At 41.3% G+C, this 14,923-nt stretch overlaps 1 protein-coding gene and 1 long non-coding RNA gene across 6 annotated transcripts in view; one reads left to right on the top strand and one right to left on the bottom strand.

The window, feature by feature from the left end:
• Positions 1-4,595: 4,595 nt before the first annotated feature.
• The window catches only part of fgf18a (fibroblast growth factor 18a), a 44,613-nt gene continuing 34,285 nt past the window's right edge, over positions 4,596-14,923 (bottom strand). For 2 of the 5 annotated variants that reach the window (XM_068213173.2, XM_021480986.3), the window contains 2 exons: positions 7,943-8,044; positions 4,596-5,480 (listed from right to left, as the gene is read on the bottom strand). In XM_068213173.2, coding sequence (XP_068069274.2) covers positions 5,464-5,480; positions 7,943-8,044 — 119 coding nt within the window. In that variant the 3' untranslated portion in view covers positions 4,596-5,463. 5 annotated transcript variants of the gene reach the window in all.
• The window catches only part of LOC137487557 (uncharacterized), a 38,513-nt gene continuing 38,429 nt past the window's right edge, over positions 14,840-14,923 (top strand). The window contains exon 1 of the long non-coding RNA XR_012390153.1: positions 14,840-14,922. This is a non-coding gene — a long non-coding RNA (uncharacterized lncRNA). The remainder of the gene's footprint in view (position 14,923) is intronic.

Genomic DNA, 14,923 nt, shown 5'->3' with positions numbered 1-14,923 from the left:
ATCCTAATGCCCCAGTATAGTGAAGGGGACTCTATACTGCTCAGTGAGCGCCGACTTTTGAGACGAAACCCAGGACTTTCTGTGGTCATTTAAAATCCCAGGATGTTCTTCGAAAAAGAGTAGGGGTTTAACCCCGGCATCCTGGCCAAATTTGCCTAACCATCCCCATATCATAATTAGCTTCTCTTCACCAATCAGCTGATGTGTGGTGTGCGGTCTGGTGCAATATGGCTGCTGTTGCTGTTGCGTTAGAGACTCTAAAGTGTAAAAGCGCTTTAAGTGTCCAGAAAACTGCTATATAAATGTAAGCAATTATTATTATTATTATTATTATTATTGAGGTGACCACTGTGGCACCCCCTATTGAATTTTTTATCTATTTAATTAAATAATTGTTTCACTTTTATACAAAGCTGTTTTTACTTCTGTAGCACAATTAGAATTATGTTTTAAATGTGCTATACAAAGATAAATAATAATATTGTAATTAATAATAATAAAATCAAATTATAATTAAAATATTACAATTCTGAAGGGGAAAAAAGTCAGAATTCACAAGAAATTACTTAAAAAACCTCCACAAAATTTCATCTAATTTCACTAATAATTAAGACTTTTTTTGGTCAGAATCAGAATTAAGCAAAGTAATATAGAAAATCAACATGTCGACTCAATAAAAAACAACAACAAGCAATCAGAACAGAAGAAATGTAAAATAAAATTTCAAGAAAAACTAGGGTGTTGCTATGTGACTGCTAAATATGTACACATTGCTTTAAGGTTTCTAGACTGTTCAGGGTGGTTACTAGGGTGTTGCTATGTGGTTGAAAATTTTTTTCCAAATTTTCTAAAGTTTGCCATATTGCTTTGAGGTTGCTAGTATGTCCAGGTGGTTACTAGGGTGTTGCTATGTGGTTGCTACATATGTACACATTGCTTTGAGGTTCCTAACATGTTCAGGGTGGTTGCTAGGGTGTTGCTATATGGTTAGTAAAATTGTACACATTCCTCCTTTAAGGTTGCTAGAATATCCAGGATGGTTGCTAGGGTGTTGCTATATGGTTGATAAAGTTTGCCACTGCTTTGAGGTTGCTAGAATGCTCAGGGTGGTTTCTATGCTGTTTCTATATGGTTATTAAAGTTTGCCAAATTGCTTTGAGGTTGCTAGAATGCTCAGGGTGGTTGCTAGGGTGTTGTTATATGGTTGCTAATGTTTTCCATATTGCTTTCTGGTTGCAAGAATGTTTGGATGGTTGCTAGGTTGTTGCTATGTGGTTGATGAAGTTTGCCACATTGCTTTGAGGTTGCTAGAACATTCAGGGCTGTTGCTAGGGTGTTGCTATATGGTTGCTAAAGATTTACACATTGCTTTGAGATTGCTAGAATGTTTGGGGGGGGGGGGTTGCTAGGGTGTTGTTATATGGTTGCTAATGTTTTCCACATTGCTTTATGGTTGCTAGAATGTTTGGGTGGTTGCTAGGGTGTTGCTATATGGTTGATAAAGTTTGCCACATTGCTTTGAGGTTGCTAGAACGTTCAGGGCCGTTGCTAGGGTGTTGCTATATGGTTGGTAAAGATTTGCACGTTGCTTTAGGTTTACTAGAATGTCCAGGGTGGTTGCTAGGTTGTTGCTACGTGGTTGCTAAACTTTTCTACCTTGCTTTGAGGTTGCTAGAATGCTCAGGGTGGTTGCTAGGGTGTTGCTATGTGGTTGCTAAAGTTTTCCACATTGCTTTGAGGTTGCTAGATTGTTTGGGGTGGTTGCTAGGGTGTTGCTATGTGATTTGCTAAATATGTACACATTGCTTTAAGGTTGCTAGAATGCTCAGGGTGGTTGCTAGGGTGTTGCTATGTGGTTGCTAAAGTTTTCCACATTGCTTTGAGGTTGCTAGAATGTTTGGGGTGGTTGTTAGGGTGTTGCTATGTGATTTGTTAAATATTTATACATTGCTTTAAGGTTGCTAGGATGCTCAGGGAGGTCTTCAGCACTGCTTAGCAATGTTCCATATTCTAGTTTGTGCACATGGTTTGGATCTCTCAGTGTTTTATCATCCATCAGGCTAAGTCATATCTCTTAAAGCAACACACACCTCTTTTCAGCAAATACCAGTACTTGAGGAGTCATTCCTATGCTGATGTGAGTTTTAAAAACACTTCTGGTTATGGTCACAAGATGCATCACTAACCAGGTTAATAAAGAGGTAATACTGACTCATAAGGGTGTCGACTCGCTGTCTGCTTATAATGATGACTCTCACAACATGTATGTTTTGAAACACGGACACGTTTCTGTAGAGTTTACTGGCTTGGGAAAGGATTTTGCCATACACAGAGATAAAATAAATAAGTGAAATTCTTTTATAGTAACAACAATGATAGTAGCAGTCAAAGTAATATCACTTAGTCAGCATTAATCTTCATATATATTTATATATATTTTTATATTTATATTTAGAAAAAAAGTTTTGTACTGTTTTTTCCCCTTTAATAAGCTGGTATAAGACTTTGGTTCCCGTTATATTTCCAGTAGCAGCATTCCTCCACTTGTCGTCCAAACAGGAACGTTGCTCGTCGTGTTGTTTTTGTGGAGACTCAATCCCGCCGCTTGTCTTTGGTCTGTTCGTTTGTATTTGGTGCAGCTTTAAATGAGTTTCCTCATTATTGTCTCTTACATTCCAGTTCTGGTAGATTCTGTCCATCCAGCAATGGCCATCTTTCACTATAAGTCACATGATTATATCCCTCATGGTCTTTAATGCAACCTGAAATGCGTCATGACAAACACACACTCAAACACACACACTTATTCAGCATTTCATTTCATTCATTCATTCATACATTCATTCATACATTTATTCATTCATTCACTCATTTGTTCATTCATTTATTTGATTCATTCATTCATTCGATTCGTTCATTAGCTTAAAGGAAAAGTTCAGCCAAAAATGAATGTTCAGTCCTCATTTACTCACTCTCATGTTCCTGTTTTCCACAGTTCATAGTGACAGTTCAAGTGCCAACACAAACATTGGCAAAGTATGAAATTAAAGCGGCATCAGCTGAAAATGTCACCCTTTTATTTTCCAAAATCAGCTTATGATTATTCAGCTGTGTTTACGTTTATGATTTAAGCATTTTGACTGTGTTTATTCCAAATCATTCCTCAAACAAAATAATGATGATGATAATAATAATAATTTTGATCATAATAATAATAATAATTTATTAATTTTCCTTCAGCTTAGTCCCATTAATTATTAGAGGTCGCCACAGCAGAATGAACCGCTAACTATTATATATTTTACGCAGCAGATAAGCTTCAGTGAAATAACCATACACGCTTGCATTCACACACACACTCATACACTACGGCCAATTTAACTAATGACTGTGTCACCCAATAGTAATAATAATTCATTCATTCATTTTCTTGTCAGCTTAGTCCCTTTATTAATCCGGGGTCACCACAGCGGAATGAACCGCCAACTTATCCAGCAAGTTTTTACGCAGCGGATGCTCTTCCAGCCGCAACCCATCCCTGGGAAAAGTAATAATAATAATAATAATTATTATTATTATTAATTAATTAATTCATTTTCTTTTCGGCAGTCCCTTTACTTATCAGAGGTCGCCACAACAGAATGAACCACCAACTATTCTGTCATATGTTATACACATCGTATGCCCTTCCAGCCACAACCCAACACTGTAAAACACCCATACACTCTCATACATACACACTCACACACTCATAAACTACAGCCAATTTAGCTAATAACTGTCGCCTAATAAGAATAATTATAATTATTAGGCGACAGTGATAATAATTATTATTATTATCATTCATTCATTCTTTTTCTTTTTTCGTCTGGTTCTTGAGTCGTTCGTTCATCACGTGACAGAATGATCAAACCCGAGGACTCGAGAGATGAACGGTTCAATTCTTTTTCCAGCTCTAAACGCATATGATCGGCCCGTGAGGAATGAATGACTCAAACCTGATAGAGGACTCGAGAGGTGAATGGTTCAACCCTGCTGAAAAATCCAGCTTAAACCAGCCTAGGCTGGTTGGATGGTTTTAGCTGGTCGCCCAGGCTGGTTTTAGAGGGGTTTTGGCCATTTTTGGGCTGGTTTCCAGCCATTTCCAGCCTGGTCTTAGCTGGTCAGGCTGGAAAATGATCAGCTAAATCCAGCTAAAACCAGCTTGACCAGCCTGGTTTAAGCTGGACATAGCTGGTTTTGGCTGGGCTCCCAGCCTGGCTAGGCTGGTCAAGCTGGTTTTAGCTGGTCATCTCCCAGCCTAACCAGCTAAGACTGGTTTAAACCAGCCTAGGCTGGTTTAAGCTGTTTTTTTCAGCAGGGAATTCTTTTTCTGGCTCTAAACCAAATGATTGGCTACTGCCTTTCCGCCATAAACGACTCAAAAGACTTGAAATGAACGATACCACCTGCACAAATGTGCGCACGCGCGGATGAACGAATCACTCCCTGAGAGGACTCGTAGTTCCTGAGTCATATTGAAGATTTGTTCAATAATGACCCATCACTAATTATTAATATTATTGTTATTATTACTATTAATCATCATCATCTTCTTTGTTATTATTATTAAAAAAATTACTTCAATTGTGTCTTTTCCTCACACAAAGCTGTTGCATAGACCATCTTGCCTGAATGAATGTATTACAGCAACAGCAATCAAAGCGTTTCTGGTTCCTCCAAAAGCTACATCGACACCTTCACTATGAACTGTTTGGTGAAAGTTCAGTTGACACGAGGTGAGCACCGCATCCCTGAATCTTCATTTTTGGCCTCTCTGTCATTAGTTTCTCCACTCTCAGTGTCTGTTTCAGGTATATCTGCTGCTCTCCCTCAAGCGGGATCACGTCCAAATCTCAGGCCGCTCTGCATCCACAGGCCGCTGTGCTCGTGTTTTGGGTTATTCATCCTCCGCCCCGGGTCTGGGCCGGCTGTTTCGCTTGTGTCTGCTTTGGTTAGTCATCTCCATATCAGAGAAGAGAGAGCTGTCGTAAAAAAACCACAGCTCTGCTGGAAATTAGCTAGTATTTAGTACTATGGTTGTAGCTCCAACCCAGTGGAATAAAAAGTCATGCAACCCTCATTGTCTGTTAAAGGAAGATGGGACGGTCCTGCTTGAGTTTCTAATCCCGCTTCATCCTGTAAACGTTAGCATTGGGATGTCCACGCTGTTAGCGTGGTCGCGCTGCGCGGACTTTTTTGCTCCGCTTGCTGACTGTAGTGAAGCGAAACGGCGTCAGGTCCGGCTGTTCTCCAGGCGGGAAGCGCTTCATGAAGTGGACGTCCTGCTGGTTGGGAAGCGTGTGCGGCCCGCGGCGAGGACGCCCTCTTTTGGTGAAGCCCACGTACCATCCTGTGTAGCGCGCAGACATTAGCGCGGTGTAGTTGTTTTCCAGAACCTTCTCTATGAAGACGCAGTCGGCGCTACGGTTGCTGGCCTTCTAGGAGACACAAATGAGCACATGGAGACGAACGTGTTAGCTACAACATTAACATATATGGCCAATGCTTCTGAAAGGCTAACAGATATTGTTAGCGTTGAGGTCATCTGTATTAATGCTTCTCAACCTTTTTGCTCATGATACACTTATGATATACCCTGTTAATGTGTATAATTGCATTTTAGGCAGCACGGTGGCTCAGTGGTTAACACTGTCACCTCACAGCAAGAAGGTCGCTGGTTTGAGTCCCGGCTGGGTCAGTTGGCATTTCTGTGTGGAGTTTGCAAATTATTTCAGCATGTGTTTTACACAGCAGATGCCCTTCCAGCCACAACCCAGTACTGGGAAACACCCATACACTCTCACATTCACACACACACACACACACACACTATGAACAATTTAGCGTATTCAATTTCCCTATAGCGCATGTGTTTGGACTGTTGGGGAAACCGAAGCACCCGAAGAAAACCCACGCCAACATTAGTAAACATGCACTGCAAAAAATGCTTTTCTTACTTAGATTTTTTTGTCTTGTTTCTAGTCTAAATATCTAAAAATTCCTAAGTCAAGAAGAATTTTTTAGACAGGCAAAACATATTGTCTTGTTTTCAGAAATAATATGCCAATATTAAGTGAGTTTTTCCTTAAAACAAGCAAAATAATTTGCCAATTAGGTAAGTAAAATAGTCCTACGTGCAAGGAAAAAAATAATAATTTAATAAAAATAATGAATAATTTGCTTACCCCATTGGCAGATTATTTTGTTTGTTTTAAGGAAAAACTCACTTAATATTGGCATATTATTTCTCGAAACAAGACAATATGTTTTGCTTGTCTAGAAAATGCTTCTTAATATAAGAAATTTTAGATATTATGACTAGAAACAAGACAAAAAATCTAAGCAAGAAAAGCATTTTTCACACAGAAGTGCAACTGAGCAAGCTGGGACTCGAACCAGCAACCTAACCACTGAGCCACTATGCCACCCCTTCATGTTGAACTATGATTAGTAAATGCTTTATAAAATTATTCATACTTGGTTAATGTCAGTAATAGGGTTGGGTATGGTTTAGGGTTATTTCGATGGTGCTAAATCGATACTTTTAAAATGGTTCCGGTGCCTTTTAGCCACAAAATTATTCGACAAAAATATTTGAATCATTATAATTGAACAATATAAACATATTTTTATAATAAGTTAACACCAATTCTTTTTTTATATATACTTGAATTGCATATATATATATTTCTTATAATCATTTGTTTGTTTGCCTGAATGCAAAATTTACATAATACTATTAACATTACATTAGCTTACTACTAACCTGCGGACAGGCTGTCATCAAATTCAGGGAACACCTTTGTTCTGGGTTTGAGGCTTGTGACTACTTTTACATGGACATCAGTGATCTAATGATTTGCCTTAATCTGAATAAGACAATAATATGAGTCAGGTGTTTACATGAGCTGCTTTTTGAATGCTACATTCATGATTCTACATGTTATAGCACACAGATCCCTATAAATCCCTATAGGCCTATAAATGTTTCCTCCCCAGTTTGTGTCTGTGGTCCTTTAAGATCATCAAAAATCCCTGTTTACGTGGTAGAGTCTAATCATGTTAAAATCAGAGTATTGGTGTCCATGTAAGCGTACTCACTGAAAGTGATGGCGCAAGCTGTCAAACACAGTCCATTCCTCACCTTTAAGTTGATTCCATGAGCCCTCACATTTCATAAGTTTGACGTGTTTCCCCCAGTACACGCAACTTTTCTAAAGCACTGGCTGCATGTTGGTGTGTCAGAATCCTTGCTTGTAAAATACAGCCACACTTTAGAATGTTTAGTTTAAGTAAATTAGATGAATGTCATCATGCGTGTTGATGAAGGAAGTCGCTCACTGCATGCGCCGTACTGCGCGCTTTGCCTTCTATAAGCGACAAGAACAAACGAGTAACATCGCTGGCATCCTTATCCCTCAAAGCTGTTTAGAATTAAATATTTAGAGATGGTGTGACACAACGTGTACTTATGTGTGCCTTTGATGCACCCCTCGATGTTTTTTAAGGGCGTCACACAGTGGATGCGCCGCTCTGAGCCGCGGCACTGCGCGCACGCAACAGTTGAAAGTATCACACACCAGACACGCACATTCACATGTTATTTCAAATGAAACTATTCAGATGGTGCTCTGTGTCGTGCTCTGAGCGCCGTGGACAGCCGTCGACTTGCTTTTACGTTCTTGTCGCAGCACCAGTGGCACCGGAATTAGGCACCGAAATTCATATGCTGATTCGGCCTGGTGCATACCGGTTACAAAGGTATTATGGCACCGGGTTTCGGTACCCAACCCTAGTTAGTTAGTACATTACCAATAGACCATTATTCTAAAGAGTGTTTAGATATTTACTGTAAAATAAAAGCACAGGTGTGTGTGTGTGTGTGTGCAGTGAGGTTCACCTTGCCTACGAGTTTTCCTTTGCGGTTCATACACAGGTAAAAGTTGGTCTCCTTCCCTCGGATTCGCACCTGGCTGCCGAACGTGTCTGCCTCCACTACGAGCTGGGCTTGTGAAGAGACACAGATGGACAGACGTTACTCAGATATGTACATTTTACAATATCACACACAAATATCCATAAACTCATCCAATTCCCCTATAGCGCATGTGTTTGGACTGTGGGGGAAACCGGAGCACCCGAAAGGAAACCCACGCCATCATGCGGAGAACATGTAAACTCCACACAGAAATGTCAACTGATCCAGCGGGGACTCGAACCAGTGACCTTCTTGCTGTGAGGCGTTAGTGCTAACCACTCGGCCACCGTGTTGGCTGAAGCCATTTTCACAACCCAAGCTCATTCTGGAAACGAAGCCCCGCAAACGTTTCTGGAGACTGCAAAATTTGTCTCGGGAGATACGTATTTGTGCAGTTTTAGTTTCTGCGAATCCGCCACGGTGCGCACTTTTTCGCACCTCGAACGACTCTCGCGCCCAAGCTGTTCTCACGTAAAAAGCCGCTAGAGGCCGCTGTCGAGCAATCATCTTCCCGACTGCCTGAATGATTGAACGGTTGACTGGGCGGCCGGCCAATCGGCCGACCCGGCCATCCTCCTCCTTCTTCCCTAAACCCAAGTGACAATTTACATAAGCCGTGCAGAAAATTAAAAGCCCTCGTCCGATTTTGACCATGTTTTCGGATTTCACTGAATTCTCGCCCCGTTACGAACTCGTTCGCTTTATTTTTTGGATTCTGTCTTTCGTCTTACTTGATTTCTGGAACCGCTCTTCTTCAGCCGGCTCGTAACACGTAACACGACATGTTAACCGGACAAACTAGTTGTGGTGGGAAAGCCCTCCACATGGAGGAGTCAAGCCGTCAGCCCAGCCGGCAAGCGCAAAGAGGAGCGGCGTCACACTACATAGCATTCGCTTGAAAAAACGAAATGCGGCCATATGTACCTCCGGCCACGTAAATAGCGGTCTTCAGAAACGTACGTTTTCATAAGAGCTTGGGTTGCATTTTCACACTGAATATTACCAAATTTAATTCAGAAATGGCAAGTAATGCACTTTATTGATGAAATTTCAAGATTAAAATGCCCTTTTCTTTGTAAAACACACTGCAGTACTCTTCAGAGATGACAGCGGAAGCATGATCAGTGAAAAAAAGCCTTAGCAATTGGTTGTCACTGCTTTTATCGTTTTATAGTTCACCGTCAGCCTCCTCTGAGGTCATTCAACCCCTGTGTGTGTGTGTGTGTGTGTGTAAGTGTTTCAGGATATGGCAGTTAAAGCGCTGAAATGGCTCCTGCGTGACCTTTCTGAGCGCAGGGGTCACAGAGATCAATAAGCTCTTTGTGGTCCTCCAATCTCTGCTCATCCAGACATCCCTGCCTCGCTGTGTAAATACATTCATCCTCACCCCCTTTCCATCGCCCGTCCTTCCCTCTTTATCTCCTTCATTTCCTGATGAGGAGAGTCCATCGCCAAAACATGCAAGCTTTTCGGAAACAATATTTCCACGATGACAGATTAATAGAGGCGAATCGCACAAAACAGGCCAAGATCACATTGAGGGCGTTTATTCACTTAATATAAACGCTAGAGTTTTGTGCATTTGTATTATTATCTTGGGTTTAATTGAATGCAGTGGAGAATATAATAAAAATGATGATTAATTACAATCTACTTTAACGTATCTTTAGGTGATGTATTTGCTGCGTTAGATTTAATTGAACAAAACAGTGTTTTTAAAGGGGTGGGCCACTGTATTTTTAAGGTATGGTTGTGTTTAAGGTGCAACGCAATGTGTGCTCATGCTTTATTTGTAGAAAATCATGTTATTTTTTCATATATCTTACTCTGAATACATACAGCTTCTAAGCTAACATGAAAACAGCTGTCAGATTTCCTAGTTCCTCTGAAAGGCCCGCCCAAAAGAGGCTCTGATTGGTCAGTTAACATGATGTGCTGTGATTTGCAGATTGGCTCCACGTCACTCCCCTACAAGCGCGCTTTTGCGCCGTGTAAACACTAGCTGCGTCCAAATAGCACACTATACACTATGTACTTATGCACTTAGGGCCTACTCACACTATGCTATCCGAACCGTGTCCAGGCCCGTTTCCCGGATCATTTGAGAAGTGTGAGTGCTCTGAATCGGGCTCAGGCACGGTTCACTTGGCCGGCCCTGGCCCAGTTGGAAGAGGTACGCCTGAGCGCGGTACGCTTGTAGTGTGAGTGCAAAACGCGTCAAAGGCCGAAACTGAAAGCGAGACATGACATTTAAGGGACTGTTTCATATGGATTTATTAATCATTCTTACTGATGAGCGCCAAAAGTGGGGTAAAGAAACATTTCTTGTCGGCTTAATCCCTTTATTAATCTGGGGTCGCCACAGCGGAATTAAGTTTTTACGCAGTGGATGCCCTTCCAGCTGCAACCCATCTCTGGGAAACATCCACACACACACATTCACACACACTCATACACTACGTAAAATTTAGCCTACCCAATTCACCTGTACCGCATGTCTTTGGACTGTGGGGGAAACCGGAGCACCCGGAGGAAACTCATGCAGGGAGAACATGCAAACTCCACACAGAAACGCCAACTGAGCCGAAGCTCGAACCAGCGACCCAGCGACCTTCTTGCTGTGAGTCGAACGTGCTACCCACTGCGCCGCCCGGGAAAAGAAACAGTGTCATGTAAAATGTTATACATCTGTGTTGTTTTAATTGTCTGTTAAATAAGAATAAGAAATCATTCTGTTGCTGAGGGCCATTACAGTTCAAAAGAAAGAATGGTATTACTTTTGGGGCAGAAGAAAAATTTAATTAGAGGCATTCCCATGTTTAACTCTTCTTTAAAAAGCCCAGAAAGAGAAAGTGCTTTGATAAACAGTGTCAGCTTTGCACACGAGTTTGCAGTTCTGTCTCTATTTACATTAGCCCCTTTCACACAGTGATACCGGTAAATATGTGGAAAATTTCCGGAACGACTTTACCGGTATATTAAAAAAAGCGCTGTTCACACAGGCGAGGACGTTACGGAAATTTTCCGGAAAAGAGCATTCACACATCCATTCCAAAATACCGGTAAATTCTGACATCATTCACCACAAATGAGCTTTAAACGGCTGCGCTTGTGTTTGTAAACATTTGACTAAATTACAAACTCTGTGGATGATCAATATTGTGAACAACTTTCGCAGGATCACTTTCGCATGTCGAGATGTTCATAATATGAGCGTGTGCAGGCGCTCATAGGCTGTATCACAGGCACACGCAAAGCTTGAAGGTAAACAAACAACGGCTTATCATAAGCATGTCATCGATGATTATTTACACAGGTGGCATTAAGAAGAACATATAAACGTGATCTGACTAACTTCTAGCAGCTAAATGTGTCTGGAAAAATATTCAAAGGCTTTTATCCTCATAAACCGCGCGGACGTAAATGCGTCTGACTGTTGTGATTGGCTAAAGCAGACGTCTCACGTCAGCACGTTCTAGACGTGCACGCGCTTATTACGGCAATCTTCCTTCTGCATTCACACAGCGCAGCATTCCGGCAAATTGCCGGTAATGTTACAACTTCTCTTTCCGGAAAATAGCTAGAACGAATTTACCGGTATTTTCAAAAAGGACCTGTTCACACATACAACCTTTCCGGAAAATTGCCGGCAATTTTCCGGAAAGGTCTGCATGTGTGAAAGGGGCTATTGTCTACTTTTCCTATGTGGGCAGTAGGGTGGAATCTGTGCAATATCTTTAGCAAATTTTTGAATTTTGATAAATAAAATTATTCCTAAAAGTCACATTATTTCATGTGCTGTGGAGAAAAGGTGTGTTTCAATCCAGCCTCTGCAAATACATTTATGTTAAAGATCATATGTGCTCTATATATTATTATACAACTAATAATGTTTGGGAACATTGATACATCTATAATTTTCTTATGGTACAAACACAGATTTACTGTGTGCCTGATGGACACATTTGCATACAAATCAATCAATCAATCAATCTATAAGTAAATATTAAATAACATTAATTCATTTTCTTTTCGGCTTAATCGCTTTAATTCTCCTTCATGAATAAAATGAGCCTATCTGAACACAGATATCTGCTTTCAACTTGCATGTCGATTGATTGTGTGCTTCTAAAACACATCCGAGGCCATTCAGAAGAGGAGAGGGGGATGGATGGAGAGATGAATGGATGAGTAGACAGATGGGGAGAAGGTCAGCGCTTCACCGACAGGGTTTTCACTAACCGCTACTGATATCTAGAGGTCAGGGTGCCTGATGGACACATTTGCATACAAATCAATCAATCTATAAGTAAATATAAAATAACATTCATTCACTTTTCGGCTTATGCCTAGTTCAGACTGCGTGATTTTAGCCCCGATTTTGGCTCGCCGACAAGTTTTGAGAAATCGCCGACAAATGCCTGAAATCACAGGTAAATCGCTGCTCGTGGACGTGAGTGACAATCACACAGTATGAACGATCAAAGACGCGATCTGAGAGAATCGCCGATGAGTCGCCGATGCCTGCGAGATATTTGGCGTGCTGAATATCTGGAGCTGTCGGCGATTCAAATCATGCCGTGTTAATTGAAACATCAGCCATCGCCTACAGCCAATGAGAGAGCAGCATTCACTTGTGTGTGTGTGTGTTAGTGTTGCCAGACGTACGATAATTATCGTATTTGTACGATAATTTCGACCTCTGTACGATGTACGATCAATAATAAGAAAAATCCTATAATGTACGATAATTTCAGAATTTTATGGCATTTAAAAGTAACTTCACTGTAATCTTCGGGCTTCTTTACTTATTGATCTAGCTGCATCTTTTCTGTACTGTCTGTTAGGAGTAGGTGGAGTTAGGCACGTTTTCTACCTCATCTTACGTTGCCTCTTCTCAGCCAATCAACGTAGAGAATGGCTCTCTCTCACGAGTTAACGCTCCTGCTGCGCGTGCCCGTGGTTAGGTCAGTAGTTTTCAGTTTGAGGTCGATCTTTTAAGCAAGGGGTGTCAAACTCAATTCCTGGAGGGCCGAAGCCCTGCACAGTTTAGTTACAACCCTGCTCCAACACACTTACTTGTAGGTTTCAAACAAGCCTGAAGGACCAACACAATCTCACGGCAATTCGTAACTTTTTCATTTAGTGGCTAATTCGTATGAATTCGTATGATCTAATTCGTACAATTTAGTACGATTTGCTTTTCCCCCAATGACGGTTGGGGTTAGGGGTGGGGTCAGGTGCCACGACTCCTTTTTAAAATCGTATCATTTCGTACGACTGAAATCGTACGAATTCATACGAATTAGCCACTAAACTGGCAAAACGTAAAATACTTACGTTTTCTCGTGAGATCAGGCTGGAAGGACTCAATTAGTTTGATCAGGTGTGTTTGATTAGGGTTGGAACTAAACCGTGCAGAGCTGCGGCCCTTTTGGAACTGAGTTTGACACCTGTGTTTTAAGCAATAATGTTAAAACAATTCGTGCTGTAAAGGAAGGTGAGAGGGACGAGAGTTTTCCCTTGATGTTCTCGTTTTTCCCCATTCAAATGGGTCTTGTGAACATGTTTTTTTACAAAGTTAGTCTCGTCAAAACAAAACCTCAGAAAATAAATCCCTCAACATCTGACAACATGCCACATTCAATGACGGCAACTCAGAGGTGGAGTTTGAACCTTCCCATTAAGGTACCTAGTTTTTTTTAACGTATTGTGGTAATTTGCTCGTGTCAAAACGCTATGTGTCTAGATAAAATCTGTATACTCTCAGTTTGACTCGTGTACGATAATTTTCCTCCAAATACGATCATTTTGAGGTTCTGGTACGATACTTTGACATCTCCAATCTGGCAACACTGGTGTGTGTGTGTGTGTGTGTGTAGACCTGCTGCAGGCCAGCGGGAGGCTGGGGGAGAAGTTAAAAGCGCTCATTTTCGGTTTATTTGGACCCACGAAATGGAGGAAAAACTAGTGGAGGTTTGACAGGACTCAGGAGCAACCATGTCTGTTTGACGTTTCATACAGAAAGAAATTAGTTTATTATCAACGTTGAGGAGAAATGGCTAATTCACTTTAAACACAGGTGAGCAAATATGTACATGTTCTACCCCATTTAAGGCTTCTTTCTCATTATGTAGTTAATAACAAAAGATATACGACGTGTTTTTGGCTGTGAGACGTAGTTTGGACGAAGTTGTCGGCGATTCTTCCTATAGTAAAGTCATGCAATGTGAAAGTCCCTGTCGCCGATCCATCTTGCAGTGTAAACAAAGCAGCGACGAAACGCTAGCCCATATAGTCATGCAGTGTGAACACATCTGTGACACGACTACTTTGAAAATCATGCAGTCTGAACTCGGCATAAGTCCCTTTATTAATCAGGGGAATCAACCGCCAACTTATCCAAGCATATGTTTTACACAGCGGATGCTCTTTCAGCTGCAACCCATCACTGGGAAACATCCATACACACTCATTCACACATATACACTACGGTCAGTTTTAGCATACCTAATTCACCTGTTCCACATGTAGGAAACCCACGCTAACACAGGGAGAACTTCCCACTGAAATGCCAACTGACCCAGCCAGGGCTCGAACCAGCAACCTTCTTGCTGTGAGGCGAACGTGCTACCCACTGCGCCACTGCATCACCCTCTATAAAATAATATTTCAATTGAAATAGAATGTATGATATATTTATATCAGGCAACGCGATAGTGGAGAGGGTAGCGCTCTCGCCTCATAGCAAGAAGGTCACTGGTTTGAGTCTCGGCTGGGTGAGTTGACATTTCTTTGTGGAGTCGGCATGTTCTCTCTGTGTTCAAGTGGGTTTCCTCCGGGTGCTCTGATTTCCCCCACAGTCCAAAGAAATTTATTAGATGTACCTAATAAAGTGTCCGG

Source organism: Danio rerio, chromosome 14, assembly GCF_049306965.1.
Source record: "Danio rerio strain Tuebingen ecotype United States chromosome 14, GRCz12tu, whole genome shotgun sequence".
Taxonomy (NCBI): Eukaryota; Metazoa; Chordata; class Actinopteri; order Cypriniformes; family Danionidae; genus Danio; species Danio rerio.
Note: the sequence above shows the minus strand (reverse complement) of the source record. Positions and strands in the feature narration are given on the sequence as shown.